This window comes from Oncorhynchus kisutch, linkage group LG10, assembly GCF_002021735.2.
Source record: "Oncorhynchus kisutch isolate 150728-3 linkage group LG10, Okis_V2, whole genome shotgun sequence".
In the NCBI taxonomy this organism is placed as follows: Eukaryota; Metazoa; Chordata; class Actinopteri; order Salmoniformes; family Salmonidae; genus Oncorhynchus; species Oncorhynchus kisutch.
In genome coordinates, this window is record NC_034183.2 from 61,484,451 (window position 1) to 61,508,866 (window position 24,416).

General features: G+C 43.5%; 2 protein-coding genes across 8 annotated transcripts; one reads left to right on the plus strand and one right to left on the minus strand.

The window, feature by feature from the left end:
- Positions 1 to 262: 262 nt before the first annotated feature.
- LOC109891989 (ubinuclein-2) lies at positions 263 to 12,166 on the plus strand. 7 transcript variants are annotated; one of them, XM_031834545.1, is made up of 18 exons: positions 897 to 1,043; positions 1,263 to 1,394; positions 3,112 to 3,219; positions 3,725 to 3,776; positions 3,890 to 4,000; positions 4,109 to 4,215; positions 4,395 to 4,860; positions 5,417 to 5,487; positions 5,656 to 5,785; positions 5,942 to 6,048; positions 6,178 to 6,288; positions 7,132 to 7,275; positions 7,570 to 7,620; positions 7,725 to 7,767; positions 7,893 to 9,014; positions 9,461 to 9,665; positions 11,304 to 11,372; positions 11,558 to 12,164. In XM_031834545.1, exons 3-18 carry the CDS (start codon positions 3,185 to 3,187, stop codon positions 11,623 to 11,625), a joined length of 2,892 nt encoding a protein of 963 aa, XP_031690405.1. In that variant the 5' UTR covers positions 897 to 1,043; positions 1,263 to 1,394; positions 3,112 to 3,184; the 3' UTR covers positions 11,626 to 12,164. The 7 variants fall into 7 exon arrangements, with proteins under 7 accessions (XP_031690398.1, XP_031690400.1, XP_031690399.1 ...); XM_031834538.1 differs by lacking the exons at positions 897 to 1,043; positions 3,725 to 3,776 and adding an exon at positions 263 to 886; XM_031834539.1 differs by lacking the exons at positions 897 to 1,043; positions 3,725 to 3,776 and adding an exon at positions 265 to 886 and having other exon boundaries at positions 11,579 to 12,166.
- Positions 12,167 to 12,426: 260 nt separating this feature from the next.
- LOC109893506 (telomerase RNA component interacting RNase-like) lies at positions 12,427 to 14,529 on the minus strand. The gene is made up of 3 exons (XM_020486749.2): positions 13,624 to 14,529; positions 13,190 to 13,267; positions 12,427 to 13,085 (listed from the first exon to the last, which is right to left on the minus strand). The coding sequence occupies exons 1-3, from the start codon at positions 13,894 to 13,896 to the stop codon at positions 12,981 to 12,983; spliced, it is 456 nt and encodes a 151-aa protein (XP_020342338.1). The 5' UTR covers positions 13,897 to 14,529; the 3' UTR covers positions 12,427 to 12,980.
- Between the last annotated feature and the right edge of the window lie 9,887 nt (positions 14,530 to 24,416).

The window sequence follows — 24,416 nt, forward strand, 5'->3', positions numbered from 1 at the left end:
AAACATTAGAATTTGTTGGTTTCAATGCATATTTTCTAATGAACGGTAGTCCTGTGTTTCGGTGCGTTCAGTCCAGATAAAAGTGTTCAACTCGTCTAAACATCCCGCGTGCCAGAGTCGGGGAACAATCGATTCTCCATATTCGCGGTAGTATGCAAAATGGGCGGTTCTTGAAGGGCGTTCTCGCCCTATGATTGGTCAAAGACTGCTCCCTGACTGTTCTGTTTCCGTTTTTCATACGCACGCCCAGTTACTACTCTCACTGAATAATGATAATAATGGTCAAGATGGCTACTTCAGATGCCTCCTTGCGGTAACTACCGAACAATTTAATGGAAACAACTAAAACTACTCTTCCTCGTGATTCAAAGGCCCCGGAGCTAACCTGGGAGGTGCAGAACATACCACTGTGTGGTTTACGGCATTTTATTACCTGATATAGCTAGATGGTAAACTAACGTTAGTTGTCGAACATTCCCAATTTTAGACAGCAAGCTACAGTAACGTTAGTTCAGTGAAGTCTCGTCCTCCCTTGTGTGTTCGTACCGAGGCACTCTGTGACGGTCAGCATCAAATGGCCGAACCGAGAAAAGTACCGTTTGTCACAATCTCTTCTTTTAACAACAATGCACCGCTTTCGGAATCCAAGAAACGCCGCCGGGAAGATGAGGCCGAAATCAGTTTGGGGGAAGATGGAGGGGGTGGAAGTGCAGCAACCAGGCCAGGAGGTGGTACTGGTGCTAGTCCATTCGGTGTCGTGAAATCCGGTGACGGGGATTCAGCGGAAACAAAACGTGTAACAGTGCGCTTGAACCTCTCCTTGCCCGAACCCAGCGAACGGGGATCTGCTGAATTCAACTACAGTGAACTTGTTCAATCTACTCAGGTAAAGACGTGAAATCAGTCAAGGCTACAAGTGATAACACAACAGGCTGGGCCGGTGAACGCGTAGGCAGCTTGAAGTGTATGCTCTCGAGGCTATGGTGCTGTTGTCAACAAGAGCGATGTTGGCCAACTGTAGCGACAGTATTCTTAGATATGATGTAAGCATGCCAATTTCATGTAGGCTATAACGTGTTTCTAATTTTCATATGAATGTTTATATTACCGTTATATACATCATATAATACTGTAATGACACATCTATTTACCATCTTGCTGGAGGTACAACTTTTAAGATGACATTTTAAGCTACTAAGACTCCACAGTTGAACCCATTTTACCGACTCTCATTTCCTGACATGCCTGATTGTCTCTTGAAGGTGAAGAAGTCTCCTGCTCCAGGACCTCCTAAATGCCTGACGCCAGCCCTGGACCCCAACGACCCCTTTGCAGATGACGAGAAGGAGAGAAGAGAAATAGAGGCACTTGCCAAGAAATTTGAGAGCAAATATGTAGGTCCCTTTACTCTGTGGTGGAAACAAATAGGTCTACACATACAGTGGGGCAAAAAAGTATTTAGTCAGCCACCAATTGTGCAAGTTCTCCCACTTAAAAAAAATGAGAGGCCTGTAATTTTCATCATAGGTACACTTCAACTATGACAGACAAAATTAGAAGAAGAAAAAATCAGAAAATCACATTGTAGGATTTTTTATGAATTTATTTGCAAATTATGGTGGAAAATAAATATTTGGTCACCTACAAACAAGCAAGATTTCTGGCTCTCACAGACCTGTAACTTCTTCTTTAAGAGGCTCCTCTGTCCTCCACTCGTTACCTGTATTAATGGCACCTGTTTGAACTTGTTATCAGTATAAAAGACACCTGTCCACAACCTCAAACAGTCACACTCCAAACTCCACTATAGCCAAGACCAAAGAGCTGTCAAAGGACACCAGAAACAAAATTGTACACCTGCACCAGGCTGGGAAGACTGAATCTGCAATAGGTAAGCAGCTTGGTTTGAAGAAATCAACTGTGGGAGCAATTATTAGGGAATGGAAGACATACAAGACCACTGATAATCTCCCTCGATCTGGGGCTCCACGCAAGATCTCACCCCGTGGGGTCAAAATGATCACAAGAACGGTGAGCAAAAATACCAGAACCACACGGGGGGACCTAGTGAATGACCTGCAGAGAGCTGGGACCAAAGTAACAAAGCCTACCCTCAGTAACACACTACGCCGCCAGGGACTCAAATCCTGCAGTGCCAGACGTATCCCCCTGGTTAAGCCAGTATATGTCCAGGCCCGTCTGAAGTTTGCTAGAGAGCATTTAGATGATCCAGAAGAAGATTGGGAAAATGTCATATGGTCAGATGAAACCAAAATATAACTTTTTGGTAAAAACTCAACTCGTTGTGTTTGGAGGACAAAGAATGCTGAGTTGCCTCCAAAGAACACCATACCCATACCTACTGTGAAGCATGGGGGTGGAAACATCATGCTTTGGGGCTGTTTTTCTGCAAAGGGACCAGGACGACTGATCCGTGTAAAGGAAAGGATGAATGGGGCCATGTATCATGAGATTTTGAGTGAAAACCTCCTTTCATTAGCAAGGGCATTGAAGATGACACGTGGCTGGGTCTTTCAGCATGACAATGATCCCAAACACACCGCACGGGGCAACGAAGGAGTGGCTTCGTAAGAAGCATTTCAAGGTCCTGGAGTGGCCTAGCCAGTCTCCAGATCTCAACCCCATAGAAAATCTTTGGAGGGATTTGAAAGTCCATGTTGCCCAGCAACAGCCCCAAAACATCACTGCTCTAGAGGAGATCTGCATGTAGGAATCGGCCAAAATACCACCAGCAGTGTGTGAAAACCTTGTGAAGACTTACAGAAAATGTTTGACCTCTGTCATTGCCAACAAAGGGTATATAACAAAGTATTGAGATAAACTTTTGTTATTGACCAAATACTTATTTTCCACCATAATTTGCAAATAAATTCATAACAAATTTCTGGATTTTTTTTTCTCATTTTGTCTCACAGTTGAAGTGTACCTATGATGAAAATTACAGGCCTCTCTCATCTTTTTAAGTGGGAGAACTTGCACAATTGGTGGCTGACTAAATACTTTTTGCCCCACTCGATCAAATAGATTGAATTAGTTTAATTTGCATTGTATATTTTCACCCAGTCAACTGTAATTGTTTGTTTCCTCTAGTCACAGGCCAATACAGGGAAAAAGAAGAGGAAGGACAGGGTGCAGGATCTAATCGACATTGGTTTTGGCTACGATGAGACTGACCCATTCATTGATAACTCTGAGGCTGTATGTACCCTCTGTCTGCTCATATACTGCAGAATCCTTCCTTTGTGAACAGACTCATGTAAACAAGCATCAACATATGCTTTAACATATTTGCATTTTACCCCTATCTCTTGTATCATAGATCATTTTTCATTAACACATTGCATTCCTCTCCCCCATACTTGCTTATTAGTTTCTCTGCTGTTTGTAACTTGCTATACCATGGCATTGTTGAATAGTCTTTCCTGATTGGCTTGACGGGCATTATTTCCCTATAATGCATGGTATATCAGCACGGTAGAATTCAATAGCTACAGTTCATTCTTACATGTTCTATGTTTGAGCTGCATTTGAAAGCATAAGTTGAGTTGAGAACATTATTGGCATTGTTGAATTTCATTTTCATAATAGCAAGTTGTTTGTTTGGTTACCAAGGCAACTACTGTAGCTACTATATCTAGTAAACTTGCTAGCTACTTCAGTGGATGTTGAATGAATTTCTAACTGTACATTTGTTAAATTATAGCCATGGTATAAAAGGGAAAATCACCTCGGAAAATAATGCAACTCCATGGAAGGTTAGTTCCACTCCACTAGCGTGTCGTCGAACACACCTTCCATGTTGTTTATTATTTTCCATAGAATACATAGCCCCTTGTTGATTATCCCTTAGCTACTTTCTTCCCTTCAGTATGATGAGCTGGTGCCAGCGTCCCTCAACACTAAGCTGGGAGGGTTCTACATCAACACTGGCACCCTGCAGTTCAGAGCAGCCTCAGAGTCAGAGGGAGAGGACTTCAAGGTGGGTTACACACACACACCTTTTCAATATATGAACAAATGTGATTCAGTGTTAAACGCTATTTCTATATCATGTGACAAGCTTAGTTTTTGTTCCTCCTGTCTGTAGAAGTTGAAAGATGGTGAGGAGTGTGTGATAAAGAAGCGAATGAAAAAGCAAGATGGCAGTAACATGGATGAGAAAAAGCCCAGGAAGATCAGGATGCCAAAGCAAGGGTGAGCAATGTTCTACATCTGTTGTGCCACTTCTGAAGTTAACTGATGTATAAGCTCATATGAGGTATGAACTTATTGCCTTACTTTGACTTGAGCCGTGTGCTTCGTAGTTATGCTATATGTCTATGGCTTGTAACAAGCTCCATGTAGCAACGCAACGGTCCTATGTTATCTTCCAGAGCATCTGGCCTGAATGTCCACCGGCCAGAGAAAAAGAAGCGGAAGAAGTTGATGAAGGACTCTCTGAATCTGGCCGCCATGCTCCGCCGCTTCACGCGGGAGAAGGAGGAGAACCGCAAGAAGAACCCCGGCCTGCCCCGTAGCCAGCACAACGCCAACCGTGCCCTGCTCAATGCCCACCCTAAACCCAACGACATCAGTATGGCTGACCTGGCCAACGACCCTGCCATGATGTCACTGCTGGGCTCAGCCAATAGCAACGACATGCTGCAGGACATGATGGGCGACTTGGACTTTGGGCTGCTGGACTCTCCTCAGTCCTCCAGCCCTGCGCAGGGGGAGAATGGTGCTCCGGGTAGGGTTCAGGGTAGGGTCCAGGGGGCACAAGGAGGTCTCCTGCCCCCTCCTCCTCTGCCTAATGGACTGCCTGCCCCTCTCAGTAAGCGCATTGAGGACCTCAGAGTGGTAAGTGACTGACATCTTCAATCAAATCCAGCTGCAGATATATTTAATATTTAGAGATATTTTAGGTCTTACGTCAGTTTCTTTATTTGATTTGTAGGGTCTAAAGGCCCTCACTGCTCATTGAAAACGTTCAAGCACATTACATGGAGCCCCCCCCCTTCCATAAAGGGAGTAACACATTTATTCTCTCAGGGGCACAAGTAGGAGTGAGAAGTAGAGGTTGCTGTGGCAACGAGAGAGCAGTGATGTTCTTTGAAGGAGATGATGAGGGGAAAACAAGTGCCAACTCTTTCTGACAGAACGGTGAAGGGAAAGGGCAAGAGGGGAATATCAGGAAGAGGAGAGAAAGGTAGTGGAGGCAGGGAGGAGAGGAGGCCAAGAGCGAGAGGTACTGTAACAAAGGGAGTCAAAAAGAAAGGCTTAGACGACAATGTGAGGCTTAGAGGAGTGAAACGTCAGGTGATTGATTGATTTGCATTACATTTCAGTGTCCATTTGAGCATAATATAGTTTGTTTTAGAGAATTTCTGAAATTGAATTATTCTCCAACGAACAGGCTTCTCATCAGTTTGATCAAGAGGGCAGGAAAAAGTTCTTCACGCTGGACATGAACAACATCCTACTGGAGTGAGTCTCTGCTCTGAGCTCTTTACAACAGAACAAACCCTCTTTCCTTCCCTGACCATCTCTCTGCATGTGTTAGTCAGTGTTTATCTTAATGTCTAACTCTCTTCCTCTGTGTGTTGGTCAGTGTTTATCTCAATGTCTAACCCTCTTCTTCTGTGTGTTGGTCAGTATTGAGTTGCAGGTCCAGGAGCAGCCGGCAGCAGTGCGCTCTTCAGTCTACTCCCATCTCGAGGCATTTGTGCCCTGCAACAAGGAGGCTCTGCTCAAACGCCTAAAGAAACTCAGCCTTAATATCCAGGTGTGTGTGTATGCACTAAAATGATTGACATTTTATGTGTGCACATAATATGCCTGTTGTCTTCTATCTAATTGTAGATTGTTTGTTAACGGAGTGTGTGGCGTGAGTGTCATCTGGTGTGCGTGATTGTAACCTTTTCCATCTTCTGTCATCCAGGATGACCGTCTGCGTGCCCCGCTACTGAAGCTGAAGCTGGCTGTGTGCAGCGTGATGCCAGAGCAGATTGCCAGATACAACATGGACTGCATCGCCAAAGTGGCCAAGTAAGACCTTCTCCTTTCTTCTCCTACATTCTGTTCACCTCTTATTTCCTCTCATACCTCCCCTTTTGTCCCTTGCTGTCTATTTTTCCACTCCTTGTCCAATATTCTCTCTGGCTTGTGTATTTACAGGCAGCATTCAGAAGAGGGGGAAAAGAACGGGTCAGAAGAGGAGGATGAGGAGAAGCCTGGGAAGAGAGTGATGGGACCTCGCAAGAAGTTTGTCTGGGATGAGAAGCTCAGGTGAGCTCTCATTTGTGAATTTAACGTCATACAATTATGTTATACAGGTGTTTTGGTTTAGTGTAGTGATGGGACGTTCGGCTCTTTTTACTGACTCCGATCTTTTCGACTCATTCAGTCAAATGAATTAATCTTTTGACTCATTTGTTCATTTGAGTCAGTAATGCTCAGAGCATGCAGGACCCGGGTGAACGATAACTAAAAACTAGAAATAGTCATTCTACAAGCCTCTCGTTCATAGGTCGTTCACCGTAAGGGGCTTATTGGAGATGTCGTTTGTGACAGACTTGTAAAATGGTGCTTTAAAAAATGTATATTTGTTGATTGCTAGGCATACAAATACGATTATTTCTTGGTACATTTGAAACAGTCTAGTTGTTGCCGCAACCGGACACGATTGGCGGAATGCATTGCTTGAGTGATGTGAGGGTGATAAGCACAATATCGTTTGCAGTTCACAATGATTCAAGTTTGTTGAGCAGAAGCTGTGTATCTTTTGGTTCTACGAAGCTGTGTCCATCATAGCATTCATTCTTGCACCATGCAATCGTTTATTAGTTCTAAACATGTATTTTTTCTTTTCTATGCTGCCTGCAGCATGATCTATTTTACCTGCACTCATATGATGAACAGTTGTTGGTGACAGAAGGAGTGTGTATTAATCCTGCTTTAGAATTAAATGCAGCCAGCAAGTCAAACAAATTACTAAAATGAACTAGTCACCCAGAAAAGCGAATCATGACTCTCGAGTCAGTAAAAAGAGTTGTCCAAAAAGAACGAATCATTCGCCAACAGTGGAGCTGAAATTGTAATGCATAGTTGGTGGAACATGTTGGTCTGTAGGATGTTGCTGTGTAACCTGGTGAGGGTGAAGCTGGGCTGCTATGAGCTGGAGGGCCAGAGCTCCCAGTCTCCAGAGGACTATCTCAAGGCCTTCATGGAGACTGAGGTGAAACCGCTGTGGCCCAAGGGCTGGATGCAGGGCAGGTCAGTGTGTGCGTTTGCATAAAAGTATACAATTTGATCATTTAACCTAGTTTGCATTTCCCCACACCACATGGGGCAGCAGGTAGTCTAGTGGTTAGATCTTTGGGCCAGTAACCAAAAGGTTGCTGGATTAAATCCATGAGCTGACCAGGTAAAAATCTGTCGTTCTGCCCCTGAACGAAGCAGTTAACCCACTGTTCCCTGGTAGGCCGTCATTGTAAATAAGAATTTGACTGACTTGCCTAGTTAAATAAAGGTAAATAAATACAAATCTCTCCACGTTTCTCTCCTCAGGATACTATTCAAAGAGAGCCTCATGGTTCATTGTCACCTTACTGGCAATCCGTGAGTTTGATATACTTTACTTACATATAGTGATTTTTAAAATAAGTTAACACGGGTGTTCTTAATTATGCACTATTTTTCCTTTTGATTTCACTGTTATCCAGAGCCAAGAAAAAGATGGTTCCTACTCCCAAGTCTAAACCCAAGGTTGTTGTTTTGCAGTCTGATGCATTACGTGCATGCTTGTCATTTCAATACCATTGTTGTTTGAATAGATTTAGATCACACTAATTGTTTGCTCTTTCTATCTCCTATGTTGTTTGGTGATCCAGGAGGGTAGTTGGGTCCAGAGATCCACCCCTTCAGTTGGTGCAACCCCCTCCCCTGCTGCCCCAGTGGCCTACCGGCCCTCCCAGTCCCCCGCTGAGACCATCTGTCTGCTGGACTCCCTGGATGAAGAGCTGACCGCCCCCGCCCTGGACTCCATCTCCCAGGCCCTGGCTCTCCTCAGCAATGCAGCCAAGGGCCTGGTCCAAGGGGACAGTCCCCCCTCCCCTGATAGGCCCAAGACTGCCCCGTCCTCCCTCCACGCCTCACCTCTCTTCCAGAAGCACAAGAAGAGCACCATCAACACACCCAGCTCCAACACACCTCTCTACGTCTCTACCTCCTCCTCCCCCTCCTCTCTCTCTCGGCCTCCCACCATCTCCCCTTCTCTGTCCTCAGCGAGGAGCGAGGTGTTGGGGTCGATGAAGGGTGGAGTTGCTCAGGCTCACAGACAATCAGTGCTGAGCACTCAGAGGCTTGCTGGGACGGCCCTGAGTAAAGCCAACGCTCCCGGCTCTCACTCCCAGCCTAAGCCGCGGCCGCCCCCCAATCAGAAGGGCTTTGTCAGCAATAATACTAAAGCCAACAGCGGTGACACCTCTCTCCCCTCCCCCTCTCCCTCCTCCTCCCACTCTCTCTCAGGAGCCCAAGCTCAGCAGCAGTCCAACTTCATCACCCCCATGCAGGCCACTCTCACCAAGTCCTCCCACAGCAGCACCTCGCCCATCATCAAACTCACCCCTCGCCTCCCCAACCCCTTAACGCCCACCAACTTCTCACCCTCCCCCAATCCCAGGCCTCAGGCAGCTTCCAGTATGCACCAGTACTCCTCCAAAAGCCCAGCAGGGTTCCGCCCACCATTCTCAGGTGCTCCGGGAGGGCCAGCCAAACTGGTCCAGGGCAGCTACACCCCTCAAGGAGGGCAGAAGACCCCCTCTCAGATCATCAGCAGCAGCGCCAACACCAGCCTTACCAACACCTCATCCATCAGCAAGCATTTGGGATCCAGTCCCTCCCCTACCACAACCTCGGCCAATCAGCGACAAAGGCTGGCAGGTGGAACCATTCAGGGGGCTAAGCCTATTAAATCTGTCTCCACACAGTCTGTCTCTTCTCAGTTGCCACAGGTAAGTAAAAGATGGTAGCTGGGTGGGACACGGTCATGGTGCAGCAAATGTTCAAAATTAGATTGTCTACTGTGTGGTTGTGTTGTCTGTGTATTTTATCTCTTATGTTTTGTATATGTTGTCTGTTGGTCTGGGTCTATATTTCTAATTAAAAATTGAGTGGTTCGAGCCCTGAATGCTGAAAACCGTGGTGTATCACACTGTTTACCACGAGAATAATGATAAACATTTATTTTTACTGCTCGAATTACGTTGGTAACCAGTTTATAATAGCTATAAGTCACCTCCAGGGGGTTATGCTGTATCGCCAATATACCACGGCTAAGGGCTGTATCCAGGCACTCCGCGTTGCGTCATGCATAAGAACAGCCCGTAGCCGTGGTATATTGGCCATATACCACACCACCTCGGGCCTTATTGCTTAATTATATGCCTTTGTTCTCCAGGTGTCCTCAGCCAGCAGCAGTCTTCTTGGCTCTGCTCCATCTCTCCCACTGGGCTTTGGGATGTTGGGGGGGCTGGTTCCCGTCTCCCTGCCCTTCCAGTTTCCTTCACTCTTAAACCTGCCCCCATTAGGGGGCACAGCTTGCTCCAGCACCGGGGCCAGCGGCTCCTCAACCAGCAACAGCTCAGCATTCTCCCTGACCCAGAGTGAGTGACACAGCCAGTCCACAGAAACAAGAAAAAAATGAAAAATGTACAGTGCTTTTGGGATTTTCCCACATTTTGCATAATTTTTCCACATTTTGTTACATTACAGCCTTAATCTACACACAATACCCCATAATGAAAACAGGTTTTTAGAAATGTTTGCAAATGTATTAAAAATAAAAAACTAACTTAAGTATTCAGGCCCTTTGCTATGAGACTCAATTGATCTCAGGTGCATCCTGTTTCCCTGTAATTATCCTTGAGATGTTTATACAACTTGATTGGAGCCCACCTGTGGTAAATTCAATTGATTGGAAATGATTTGGAAAGGCACCAACCTGTCTATATAAAGTCCCACAGTTGACAGTGCATGTCAGAGCCAAAACCAAGCCATGAGGTCGAAGGAATTGTTTGTAATTGTTTTGAGGCACAGATCTGGGGAAGGCTACCAAAAGTCTGCAGCATTGAAGGGCCCCAAGAACACAGTGACCTCCATCATTCTTAAACTTAAGAAGTTTAGAACCACCAAGACCCTTCCTAGAGCCGGCTGCCCAGCCAAACTGAGCAATCGGGGGAGAAGGGCCTTGGTCGGGGAGGTGACCAAGAACCCGATGGTCACTGATAGAGCTCCAGAGTTGCTTTGTGGATATGGGAGAAACTTCCAGAAGGACAACCATCTCTGCAGCATTCCACCAATCAGGTCTTTATGGTAGAGTGCCCAGACGGAAGCCACGCCTCAGTAAAAAGCACGACAGCCCACTTGGAGTATGCCAAAAGGCACCTAAAGAACTCTTTGGCCAGAATGTCAAGTGTCACATCTGGAGAAAACCAGGCACCCCTCATCACCTGGCCAATACCATCTCTATGGGGAATCATGGTCGTGGCAGCATCGTGCTGTGGGGATGTTTTTCAGCGGCAGGGACTGGGAGACTAGTCAGGATCGAGGGAAAGATGAACAGAGCAAAGTACAGAGAGATCCTTGATTAAAAACCTACTACAGAGCGCTCAGGACCTCCGACTATAGCGTCATACCCAAGAAAACTAAGCTGTAATCGCTGGCAAAGGTGCTTCAACAAAATACTGTGTAACTGAATACTTATTTAAATGTGACGTTTCAGGTTTTTTTTTTGCAAACATTTCTAAAAACCTGTATTTGCTTAATCATAAGGGGGGTGATTTAATCAATTTTAGAATAAGGCTGTAATGTAGCAGAAGTTGAATGTAGAACCGCTGATCAAGATGGGGTTGCTTTTGTCTAGTCTGTGTGTATGTTGATGTCTGGGTATGTGTATAGTTTGTGTATTTTATGTTGTTGGACCATTGTGTTAAATCCCCATGCTGTGTCTGGAAGCCTGCAATGTTTTTCTCCATTGTCTGACATTCTCCCATATTGTTTCTTCCCTCATTTCTCCCCTTCTCACTCTGCCTCTTCTTTAAAATGTTATTCTTCCATTAATCTCCTGTGATCTTACATCCATTTACTATTTGACTTGGCTCATCTCTTTTCCTTTAAACCCGTTTCTTCTGTCTTGCATCCCATTCTTGTTTTGTCTCCACTGCCTTTCCTATCTCACCATTCCCTTGACCTACACTCTCCTGTGTGTCTCCTCCCTCCCATGTCCTCCTGTCTCTCCTCAGATCTGTTAAAGAGTCTCCAGTCAGGGTCTCAGGTTGCTCTGCCTCCTCACTTACAGCTCGCTTTCTCAGGTAAAATCTGCCCTTCCCTGTGACCCTGCTCTCCTCTCAGCCCGCTGTCACTTCAAATGTCCCCAAGAAGAAAAGACATCTTCCCTGCCTGACCCTCCGTAGTCTCTGTGCATGCCTGTCGCTTTCATCATGTCAGTGGTTGTCATTTGTGTTTAAATATGTTTGTTTCCTATCAATATTTCAAGAACTCTACTCTTCCTGTCCAGATGTCAATCAAACCCAAGGAGGGGATGTGAAGAGGAAGTCTCTTTGACCACGCTTGTTTGGAACACTGAGGACATCCACTATATGACAGCTATCCAGATAAATCAGGAACAAGGATGACTTTGAATGACTAACAGAAGCTGCCCAAACACAGGATGGGCCTGAAATAGGGAATTGGACCCTCTCGATAATCTTCCGGCTGTTACTTTATTTTTTTTAAACAGCAATTTGATAATTGTTTTAATATTGTAAATTGTAAGGCTTAATGACAAGTTTGTTTTTGTCATGTTTACAGAACAGACCTTTTATCACTGTGGTCAGGGAGGGAGAATGAATGAATGTCTGCTTGTTGGTTTGTGTGTGTGTGTGTGTGTGTGAATGCACTATTTAGTGTCAGTGTGCAAATATGTAACCCTCCCTCTCTGATACCTGAGTTAGTGTGTCTATTTGGTGGTGCTTTTTCGATGTAATTATCTAGACCTGTAAGAAATGATACTAAATGCGAATGTTGTTGAATTTAGGGACCGGAGCTGTATTTTTTTTGCTGTACATAACTCCACCAAATTCAATAAAACAAGCCATGAACTATGCAGGATTATAACAAAATGGTATATCGGTGACTTTCTATGGTCATCAGCATGGGTACTTCCGTTCCCTCCTGTCTTGTGCCTTCACTCGCTGTCATGAAGTACTACACTCCATAAAAATGGAAACCAAGCCAATAACATCCACATAGTGAAAAGTTAAAGTATCAGAGTGGGTTGAACTAACCCCCCCAGTCTCAATATTGGCTCTTAAAATCCACAAATGGTCAGCATTGCAAAGAAACACTTTACCATGCTACCTGGAGTCTGATTAATCAAAAGTTTATTTGATGGGTAACAAACCGGAGACACTACCTGACAGTTGCTTATGCAAAGCAGCCCAAAAGGTCAAATGAATCAACACAAGGCTGCACAACTGTCTGTGCCTCCACCAGACTGAGGTTTAAACAGAACAGAGGTTCTTTAGGGTTCTGGGTCCAGACAAAGCCAACACATACAGGTCAATGGGCGGTGCTTATAATTTAGCTGACATCAAATGCCATATCGCAAATTCAGAAAATTACTCATGACTTAATCCAGGAGCTACAATCCTGACAGCATAACCCTTAAATAATCAAGCAGGACCAATAATGTACTCCAATACAATCCCAAATGCCTTTTTAACTCCACATCAAAATGCTATTGCCCCATACAGCACACAAGCGGACATTCATTTAAACCCAAAAAGAAAACAGGAAAAACAAGATTAAACATGAAATAGGTGATTGCTTCTACGGCTGTAAAGAGTCTGGCAGTATGCAGAAGGTTTGATGGCTGTCCTAATCCCTGTTGATTTTTCTTTCTAAAGGTCCTCCAGAGTCTATTTGACCAGGGGCCTGGTTTTGTCATCATCTCCACACTGGTGGGCTTTATACTTTTTCACCTCTGCCATGTATTTTGTCCAGGCATCCCCCTTGCCCTCCATCTGGAAAACAGAATAAATAATTAGACAACGGCTTAGAGGACACAAGTGGTATTTCATGAAGACGATGTCATGACAAAACAATCTGGGAAAAATATTTCTTGAACCTCAGGATCTACTTTCTGTTTCTTCGCAACCATGCCAGTCTTGAGGGCCAATTTAGAGCCACCTCTGCGCTTTCCCACCTGGGTTAGGGGATAGAAGACTGAAACCGTTATACGAGCCCTTGTGGGTGGACTGCCAATGGAGACTACACAAGACGAGAGAACACAGAACAAGCCTATGTTATCACGGGAAACATTCCTGAAGTCTTGAGTAGCTAATGAATGCTTTCCAATGTCTAGACCTGATGTGGATCTCAGGTTACTTGTTGGTGACACTGCAGTGCACCTCTTCACGTGTGAATGTATCCCTCTATTGTGATGTAACTATTCACTAACGTGAGCTGTGTGTGGTGGATATTTTTTTGTTTGTTGTCATTTGTTAATTGAGACATTACCATTGGCTACAATCTCTAGCTAACAACTGCCAAACCCCTTACAAAGCTGGTCACACTCGGAGTCTTCTTTTCCTGTGTCGACTGTCCTTCGTCAGCAGTACTTTTATCACCGCATCCTTGGTCCATTTCTTTTTTCCTTTTTTCTTCCTCCATTTTTTTCTTGAACATCTCCATAAAGCTTCCATCATTGGCAAATGTATTAGCCGCTGCTGCTTTGCTGACTCCCGGTGCAGGACTGGCTGGCGACCCCGGGCTGTTACTGCTCGAATCGCTGCTGTTTTGATGTCTTCTGTTGTATCCACGCTTCGGATCCATGTTAGCTTTTTCTCACGTAGAAGGGCTCAGCTCCTTTAGTCCTTTCTGCAACTAGTGGTGTGCTCTCTGTTCGTTTTGTGTCAACACAAACTAAAGCCGGCTAGCTACTTGCTATCGGTGACAGACTCCACCCGAACCCCCCAAACTAAGCAAAAAACTTCGAAGCAAATGCGCTAGCATACGAAGCCATCTAATTAAAAACGTGGAAATCCATATATTAATCGGAGCGACACTTGTCCGTCTCCCAGCGAGCTAGCACGTCCTCGCGGCGGAAAAAAAACGCAGACTTGTTGTTGGAGGCTAGCTACCGTTAGCCCCGTCAGCGTTGTAGTTGCTAGCTATTCGAAAAATGTCAACTAGCTAATGACCAAACAATTGTGTCACGAGTAGCTAAACTATTGCAAAACACAAATCAACCACATTAGTTATATATAATATATTTTTTCAAACGACTCTCAAAATGAAGTAAATTACTGATATATTGGATACATTTGTCCAGATGTGGTTTTCTTTCACTTGTTATCGGCCATGTTGAATTTCGGCTTATCATTTACGTCAGCACGTCAATATTCTATGGTATTATGGCGGTCCCCAAACATTCGTTAGCGGTGCATGCCGCCACCCACCGTGTGGGCTGTGTCTTACTGTTCTGGAGTGTGAATTCATTAGTTTGTGAAATTAAAATGGGAGGATAAAGGGAAGAAAAAATGCCCTACGAACTAACCCTTCACCCATTAAAACCTCCCTACTATTCCACTACTTGGCCCTATCTTTTTATTTAACCTTTATTTCAGAAACTACCAGACATCAAAATACGAACATAAAAAAAAAAACGGCCAAAAAACAAACACATTCATCAGTAATAAGGTCCTCAGTCAGCTTTCCTAACTGCCCTAGAGCAGTGGTTCCCCAACTTTTTATAGTCCCGTACCCATTCAAACATTCAACCTACAGCAGCTTACGACCCCTCTAGCACCAGGGTCAGCGCACTCTAAAATGTTGTTTTTTTGCCATCATTGTAAGCCTGCCACAAACACACTATACGATACATTTATTAAACATTATTAAACATAAGAATGAGTGTGATTTTTTTTGTCACAAACTGGCTCGTGGGAAGTAACAAAGAGCTCTTCCAGGACCAGAGCACAAATAATAATAATCAATCATTTTGGTCTTTCTTTAACCATCTTACATATAAATCCTTATTTGTTCATTGAAAATTGTGAATAACTCACCACAGGTTAATGAGAATGGTGTGCTTGAAAGGATGCACAGAACTCTGCAATGTTGGGTTGTATTGGAGAGAGTCTCAGTCAAAAATCATTTTCCACACACAGTCTGTGCCTGTATTTAGCTTTCATGCTAGTGAGGGCCTGGCGAGAATCCACTCTCACATAGGTACGTGGTCGCAAAGGGCATCAGTGTCTTAACAGCGCGATTTGCCCAGGCAGGATACTCTGAGCGCAGCCCAATCCAGAAATCTGGCAGTGGCTTTGATTAAATTAAATTTTCACAGAACCACTTGTTGCAATGTCGATGAGGCTCTCTTGTTCAGATATCGGTAAGTGGACTTGAGGCAGGGCATGAAAGTGATAATGAATCCAGTTGTTTGTGTCATCCGTTTCGGGAAAGTACCTGCATAATTACACACTCAACTCATTCAGGTGCTTCGCCATATCACATTTGACATTGTCCGTAAGCTTGAGTTAATTTGCACACCAAAAAATCATACAATGATGTAAAGACCTGTGTGTTGTCCTTGTTAATGCAGACAAAGAGCTCTAACTTCTTAATCATAGCCTCAATTTTGTCTCGCACATTGAATATAGTTGCTGAATCCTAGATTCAGATCATTCAGGCGAGAAAAAACATCACCCAGATAGGCCAGTCGTGTGAGAAACTCGTCATCATGCAAGCAGTTAGACAAGTAAAAATTATGGACAGTAAAGAAAACTTTAAGCTCGTCTCTCAATAAAAAAAAAAAGGGTAAATACTTTGCCCCTTGATAACCAGCTTCTTTCTGTATGTTGTAAAAGCCTTACATGGTCGCTGCCCATATCATTGCATAGTGCAGAAAATACACAAGAGTTCAGGGGCCTTGCTTTCACAAAGTTAACAATTTTCAACCATTTTCACTAATGTCCAAAACTTCTTTCAAGCTGTCAGGCATTCTCTTGGCAGCAAGAGCCTCTCGGTGGATGCTGCAGTGTACAAAAGTGGTGTCGGGAGCAACTGCTTGTTACCACTCCACTATGTTTCCCTGTCATGGCGTTTGCGCCATCAGTACAGATACCAACACATCTTGACCACCAAAGTCCAATTGATGTCACAAAGCTGTCCGGTACTTAAAACATTTGTTGTCCTGGTTTCCAGTGGTTTCAGAATAGGATGTCTTCCTTAATTGACACCCCATAAACATAACGGACATATACCAGGAGCTGTGCCAGCCACGTCTGTTGACTCATTCCGCTGTAATGCATAGAATTCACTGGCTTGTATGCAAAGCAGTAATTGTTTCAAAACATCTCCTGCCATGTCACTGATGCGTTGTGAAACAGTGTTGTTTGATGAAGACATTGTCTGTATAGTTTTTTGGGCCTTTTCCCCCCAGCATTGTCCCAGCCATATCCGCGGCAGCAGGAAGAATGAAGTACTCCACAATAGTATGGGCCTTGCATGTCTTAGCCACTCGGTAGCTCACCATATAAGACACTTTTAGCCCTTTCTTATTAATGGTATCTGTTGCTTTTATATATATATGTCTTACAACTCAAAAGTCGTCTTAATTCCCCCCCAAAAAACTCTTGGCTTATTCTTCAAATTGGCATGTTTTGTTTCTAAATATCTGCGCAAGAGTGAAGGTTTCCAGTTGTGAGATAGTCCTTTTGCACATATAACACACTGTGGCTGAGGAAAGGCACTACTCCCAATATAAGTGAACCCCAAATCAATGTAGCTTTCATCATATTTGCGCCTCTTCAATGGTCCAACGTCCCTGTCTGTTGTTCAGTGCTTTCCCGGGTAAGGGGGTAGTAGCTCTTCGGCTGCATCAGAGTCACAACTGTCAGTGTCCATGCTAGCTGGGCTAACAACAAATGTAGAATTACTGATGCCAACATTGGATGTGCTCATGGAAGCAGAACAACTTGTTTCGTTGACAGATGCAGGTGGAGTACTGCTGGTAGTAGCAGTACTACCAGTAGAGCTGGTATGTGTCTCTCTGCCTATTGCGGAGTGTCTGAGCACTGATGGAGGGATTGTGCATTCCTGGTGTAACTCGGGCAGTTGTTGTTGCCGTCATGTACCTGTCCCGCAGGTGTGATGTTCGGATGTACCGATCCTGTGCAGGTGTTGTTACATGTGGTCTGCCACTGCGAGGATGATCAGCTGTCCGTCCTGTCTCCCTGTAGCACTGTCTAACATGCTGACCAGACCGGACAATTTAGAAATCCCTGTTATTCAATTATTGCACCCACACTGCTTGCGCAATTTATTTTGCCATCGTGCCAAAATGTATTTTGTCCCCACCACAGCAAACGCGATCTCGACACGCAGGTTAAAATATCAAAACAAACTCTGAAAGCATTAAACATTAATGGCAATTTAGCTAGCTAGCTTGCACTCGCTAGCTAATTTGTCATATTTAGCTAGCTTGCTGTTGCTAGCTAATTTTTCCTGGGATATAAACATTGAGTTGTTATTTTACCTGAAATGCACAAGGTCCTTTACTCCGACAATTAATCCACACTTAAAACAGTCAAGCGAATTGTTTCTAGTCCCCTCTCTTCCTTCCAGGCAACTTTTAAAAAATTAGGTGCATTACCGCCACTGACCTCGTTCGTCTTTCTTTCAGATCTGCGTCTCATTCTTGGCGATGAGGATGGGATCCCAACCTTCACCTGCTGACTGGCTCCTGAGGACCTGGGTTAAACTGTGCACAGGAGTCACCTAAATTAGGAGACTCAGGGAAGCCCACACTCAGCTGGGACCTGCCTAAGATACAAGAGGAGAGAGTTGGTGGGTAAATACGGGATCTCGAACATAGTTAAATAAACGGTGAGACTGACGTTTCTTGGAAACAATGATTAAGTAAGTCCCATGGGGTCTCTACCAGATCAAAAGACTATGTGGTGGGGTTCTGTAAAAAGAACAACTATGACTGGTGAGACTGGTAGGTACTGGTTAAAAGCCTGGGATGTGATGTCCTTTGAATAAGGAATGTTATGACCAGTGACACTAGTGGGAACTAACTAAAAGCCTAGGATGGACATGTTCTTTTAGAGATTTGTGACTAGCGAAATTAGGACTAGGTGAAAGACTAGGGTGTGGAAAGTTCCATGAGAACTCTATGACTAGTGAACCTAGTGACTGATTAAAAGCCTTGGGTATGTGGTCCCGAAGGGGAACAGTCCATCACTAGTGAAATCAGTAGTGTGTAACATAAGTATTTAAAGAAGTAATGCCATGGGTAAGTAATAATAGTAAGATGTAAATGTATGAGTTACGGTTTACCAGGAACTAATCTCGAGATAGAAACTAGACAATATTCCTGTAGGTTATAACAAAAATATTGTAGAAAACAACTAATTGATGAGTGTTTTTTTCAAATAGTATATGTGATATGCGAAAATTAGAATTTTGGAAAAATAAGAGCTTGAAATTTGCATAATAAGTTGATTGAAATTTGGAAAATACATTTGGATATAAAACGATTATCTAGGGGTTCCGTCCATCACTGCCCATCATAGTAATATCACAAGATACATGTGGCGCATTATTCCAATGACTAGCCGGGCAGTTCTGGGGGGAGTATGGTTGCAATAGGCTTTGTAGCAGCGGAGAGTCATTGGGAAATGCACATGGAGTGGTGTTGACGTGAGTAACTAAGATTTATAATGTTATATATGGATTCTGTGAAGATATGAAAAAAAAGAGAGATTGTATGTGTGTATAATCGATTACTGGAGATTTGATTAAGTAATAATGTATATAATGTAACGCTGTTGTTGGTGGAAGATGGTGAGGACCAAGGTGCAGTGTGGTATGTGTTCATATTTAATCAAATGAACACAGAAATAACAAAAATAACAAAGAGAAATGACCGAAAACAGTTCTGGCTGGTGCAGACACACAACAGAAAGCAATCACCCACGAAACACAATAGAAAACAGGCTCCCTAAATATGGTTCTCAATCAGGGACAACGATTGACAGCTGCCTCTGATTGAGAACCATACCAGGCCAAACACAGAAATAGGAAATCATAGAAAAACTAACCTAGACAACCCACCCAACTCACGCCCTGACCATACTAAAACAACGACATATCAAAAGAACTAAGGTCAGAACGTGACATATAATAATAATAATATACAAACTTGCACACCCAAACATAGACTTATGTAAAGGGTGAAAAAAGTATCCTGAGTTGGTCGCTTTATGGACTGTATAAAGTCAGAACATCTGCTGTCTCTGCCACTGCCTGTCACCAAGGGAGTACCCCAAGGCTCAAAACTAGACTCTATGCACTTCTCAATTTATATAAACAACATATCTCAGGCAGTAGGAAGCTCTCTCATCCATTTATATGCAGATGATACAGTCTCATACTCAACTGACCTCTCCCCAGATTGTGTTAAATGCTCTACAACAAAGCTTTCTTAGTGTCCAACATGCTTTCTCTACCCTTAACCTTGTTCTGAACACTTCCAAAACAAAGGTCATGTGGTTTGGTAAGAAGAATGCCACTCACTCCACATGTATGATTACCACCTCTGAGGGTTTAGAGCTTGAGGTAGTCACCTCATACAAGTACTTGGGACTATGGTTACACTGTCCTTCTCTCAGCACATATCAAAGATGCAGGTTAAAGTTAAATCTAGACTTGGTTTCCTCTATCGTAATCGCTCCTCTTTCACCCCAGCTGCCAAACTAACCCTGATTCAGATGACCATCCTACCCATGCTAGATTACGGAGACATAATTTATAGATCGGCAGGTAAGGGTGCTCTCGAGCGGCTGGATGTGCTTTACCATTCGGCCATCAGATTTGCCACCAATGCTCCTTGTGGGACACATCACTGCACTCTATACTCCTCTGTAAACTAGTCATCTCTGTATTCCAGTCGCAAGACCCACTGGTTGATGCTTATTTATAAAACCCTCTTAGGCCTCACTCCCCCCATCTGAGATATCTACTGCAGCCCTCATCCTCCACATACAACACCCGTTCTGCCAGTTACATTCTGTTAAAGCACACACATCCATGGATCGCTCGTATTTTCAGTTCGCTGCAGCTAGCGACAGGAACGAGCTGCAACAAATACTCAAACTGGACAGTTTTATCTCAATCTCTTCATTCAAAGACTCAATCATGGACACTCTTACTGATAGTTATGGCTGCTTTGTGTGATGTATTGTTTCTCTACCTTCTTGTCCTTTGTCCTGTTGTCTGTGCCCAATTCATGCTTGTATCATGTTTTGTGCTACTACCATGTTGTGTTGCTACCATGCTGTGTTGCCATATGTTGCTGTCAAAATTACAAAAATTGATCATTTGATAGAGATAAGGTTAAAAGATTACATGACTGTCTACACAGGGTCTGGGAAATAGTCTCAGAAAAATATTGGCATATGTCCACTTTTGGTAAAAGTACGGGGAATTCATTTACCCCTAACCAATAAAACTATAAATACTTATGGGATGCCCTCCGTCCTGGTAATACATTTTGAAACAAAACGTATGCCCTGTCAAATAGAACCATTGAAATGTTGAACATGTAGAGATTTGTTTTTACATTTAAGGCTATAATGTATTGTAGTCCCGATTTAGTTTTTGTTGATATTCCAATGTCTGACGTTCTAAACCAATTCGTGAGTAGGCAAAATGGAAAGTGTCCGATTTCCTGTCTACGCCATCTCAGGCGCCAGACCTATTATGGACAGAGAGCGCTATCTACAGGAGACTGGTGGATAGTGCCAGACATGTTATAGTGAAAGTTATAATCAGAAAGAAATCTAGTCTCGAGAGCTACTTTAGAAAGTAAGCTCCTCCAAAGTTTATATTTTCACTTCTGAAACTGGCCGATGTAGTTGATAAATTCGGCGCATTACATGTTAATCTTGAAATAATAGACATTTAATGGGTTTGAAGCGAATTGTGAATATCCAACGGAGATTGGGTATAGTATATACAGTAAATGTTGAGTGGATAAAAACACAAATTATTAAAGAGTGGAGGGAGGACACTCCTGTTAACAGAAGTTATCGTGTTTTGTTTTGTCTATAATTTAACACGTTTTGTTCACCTGGTAAAGTAACGTTAGACGAAGAGACTGTAGAGGGGAACAAGTATTTGAGTGGAAGAGAAATGTACTGGGTGATGATGATTGAGAGGGCTTCTGAGTTCAAGTAAACAGATATGTAGACTAGTGAAAGTAACAAAGAAAGTGGGAAAAAAGGAAATGGGAAGTTAATTGGAAAGAAAAATAAGAATTCAAATTTTGAATTGTTTGTGCAGATTAAGATTTACAACATTTTTATTTTCCCCTTTAGGAGAGGATGGGGTGTCCCTATCTCTCCCTTTAAAATTGTTCAATTATTGCAATAATTAATCGATATCAAATAAAGATCGATTGTTTGAAGAAATGACAAGTCTCTCTCACTTGACTAGAATTTCGAAGACACTATGTACACTAAGAAGCCAATCATACTGAAGCACGTTAGTCCATCTACTCTCTATTGGTCTCGTCCTACTCACAGGGAGCATCTTAGGATCCCTTGCCATGGATCCACCCTTCCTCTAATACTCTCTTCACTGCCTTAGCATACGACACCTTCTGTACTACTCTGATCCTGGCAACCTTGACCTGCCTTTCTCTGAAACGGACACTTCTGTCTTCAGCAACATACCCCTACAGCAGGGTTCCCCAACTGGCAGCCAGCAGGCGAATTTAGACATACAGCTTTTTCCACCAATACTACATATTCCTTTGTCTCATGCCCTTCTGCACACTTCTCACGTCTCCTTCCTGCACACTGCTGCAACATGACCATAAACTTGGCATCTAAAACACCGCAATGGTTTTAGGACAAAAGTGCTCACGGAATAACTGACACATCCTAACTTGACTTTATCGAGTCAAGACTGCGTCAAAACTCAGCAGGATAGACAGTCTTCTCTGTTTCACAACGCTCTCCACCAGGTTTGCGTTGCACCAAACAGTGGGTGTCAGAACTTAACGCCACCCCAGTTAGCGCTCCTTTCAATGACGCCCTGCTCCAGAGAGCAAAGCAAGTCACAGGACTTTTCACGAGTCCACTTCGAGTTCCTTTCACAGACAGTCCCCAACCCGACACCACGTATGGATCAGCCAAAAGGAAAATATCTCACTCGCACTGGGCCATAATCATTGGGGCGAGGCTCGAACTCTGCGTTCTTCACCACACCGGTCACAGCAGGTAATTCATCCTCACGCTCGTCACTTTCCTCACCATACCGCTTCCCTAAAGCCCTTTCCTTCTTCCTCGCTGTCAATATCCACATCTCCACAATCTTTCCGCTCCTCCATACGCTGTCGTAGCAACCTGTTCAAATGGTTACTGCATTCATGTTGCTCTTCACCTCAGTCACATCAATCGTCAGTTAGTAAATTAATGCATGTGTCGTCATCTACCGTACTGGAGGCCAATTTACAAAAACAATATCCTCGTCACTGACTTTTTCAATTACCCCATTTTATTTAGTGCAAAATACTAGAATATGTCCTTCACCTTAATTTTTTATATAACCCTCTATGCACCGATTAAAAAGTTATACAAAGAAACAGACAGATGTAAAAATAAAAACACAAAGCCCTTCACACCATGCATGCTAGAGTTACAAAGAAAGTGGAGAGTCTTTCATTTAGGAGGGTGTTTTGCTTTTGCCTGACACTTGGAAATGGTTACAGTGTCTTAGTACAAGGCATGGAGATGGGTTGCATGGTAGGTCCTGCCAGCCAGCCAGGTAGGTCCGTCAAGCCAAATAGCTGGTACTATTGACAAATAAAATATCCTTTTCATGCTTTCACCACCTACTAACGTTGTTCAAGATGTACACTACATGACCAAAAGTACGTGGACACCTGTAGAATATCTCCATCCAAAATTATAGGCCTTTATATGGAGTTGGTCCCCCCTTTGATAGAACAGCATCCACTCTTCTGGGAAAGCTTTCCACTAGATGTCGGAACATTGCTGTAGGGATTTGCTTCTATTCAGCCACAAGAGCCTTAGTGAGGACAGGCACTGATGTTGGGCGATTAGGCCTGGCTCCCAGTCGGCATACCAATTCCTCCCACATGTATTCTAGTCTTCGTCATTATGACTAAAATATCATTAAGTCTTAGTCACATTTTTGTCAGTTGAATAATAATTTAGTGTAGTTATTTTCAAAATGATTTAAATAAGTGGGCCCTTTTCGTCAACCAAATGTCCTTTCATTTTAGTCACATCACATTTGTATTGCCTCAGTAACCAAAAGTAAACATAAATCACTGACTTCCATGTACACATATATAGCCTTGTCCTACCAACATATATTTCTGCTGTTGGGAAGAGTAGAATGTTATGCAGAAAAATGACAAACATAAGAATATAACAAATTCAGCCTACATAAATACTGCACATTACATAAAAAGAACTGACACACGCTTGAGAGTAACAAAATCACCAGTGTTACAGGAATTGGTTTTTCCATTTTATATTTAGAGGTTTGAGGTTAGCATGTGGGGTGCATCGATTGGTGTCACATTGTTAGTTAGTCTGTATTACACCTGTTTGGTCATCTCATTAGAAGGAAAGTGTTTCACCTGTGCTATATATGCACAAAGGTATGTGGACACCCCTTCAAATTAGTGGATTCAGCCATTTCAGGTTTATAAAGGTTTATAAAATCGAGCACATAGCCATGAAATCTCCATAGACAAACATTGGCAGTAGAATGGCCTAACGGAAGTGCTCAGGGACTTTCAACGTGACACCGTCATAGACTTGTTGGAAAGGTAGCATCCTAAGACGGCCAAATCTGGGTTTCACGGATACCAGGAGAACGCTACCTGCCCTAATACATAGTGTAACTGTACAGTTTGGTGGAAGAGGAATAATGGTCTTGGGCTGTTTTTCCTGGTTCGGGCTAGGCCCCTGAGTTCCAGTGAAGGGAAATCTTAACGCTACAGCATACAATGACATTCTAGATGATTCAGTGCTTCCAACTTTGTGGCAACAGTTTGGGGACGGCCCTTTCCAGCATGACAATGCCCCTGTGCACAAAGTGAGGTCCATACAGAAATGGTTTGTTGAGATCAGTGTGGAAGAACCTGGCTGGCCTGCACAGAGCCCTGACCTCAATCCCATCGAACACCTTTGGGATGAATTGGAACGCAGACTGCGAGCCAGGTCGAATCGCCCAACCTCACTAATGCTCTTGTGGCTGAATGGAAGCCAATCCATGCAGCAAATGTTCCAACATCTAGTGGAAAG

Bases quoted from the DNA above. Each gene is read 5' to 3' on its own strand.
- LOC109893506 (XM_020486749.2), bottom strand. From the start codon at position 13,896: ATGGATCCGAAGCGTGGATACAACAGAAGACATCAAAACAGCAGCGAT. The intron at 13,268-13,623 runs GTAAGGGGTTTG...CCCCTAACCCAG, and splicing joins CTCCGAGTGTGACCAGCTTT to GTGGGAAAGCGCAGAGGTGG. The intron at 13,086-13,189 runs GTTCAAGAAATA...TCTGTTTTCCAG, and splicing joins AACAGAAAGTAGATCCTGAG to ATGGAGGGCAAGGGGGATGC.
- LOC109891989 (XM_031834538.1), top strand. From the start codon at position 575: ATGGCCGAACCGAGAAAAGTACCGTTTGTCACAATCTCTTCTTTTAAC. The intron at 4,861-5,416 runs GTAAGTGACTGA...TCCAACGAACAG, and splicing joins GCATTGAGGACCTCAGAGTG to GCTTCTCATCAGTTTGATCA. The intron at 7,621-7,724 runs GTGAGTTTGATA...ACTGTTATCCAG, and splicing joins TGTCACCTTACTGGCAATCC to AGCCAAGAAAAAGATGGTTC.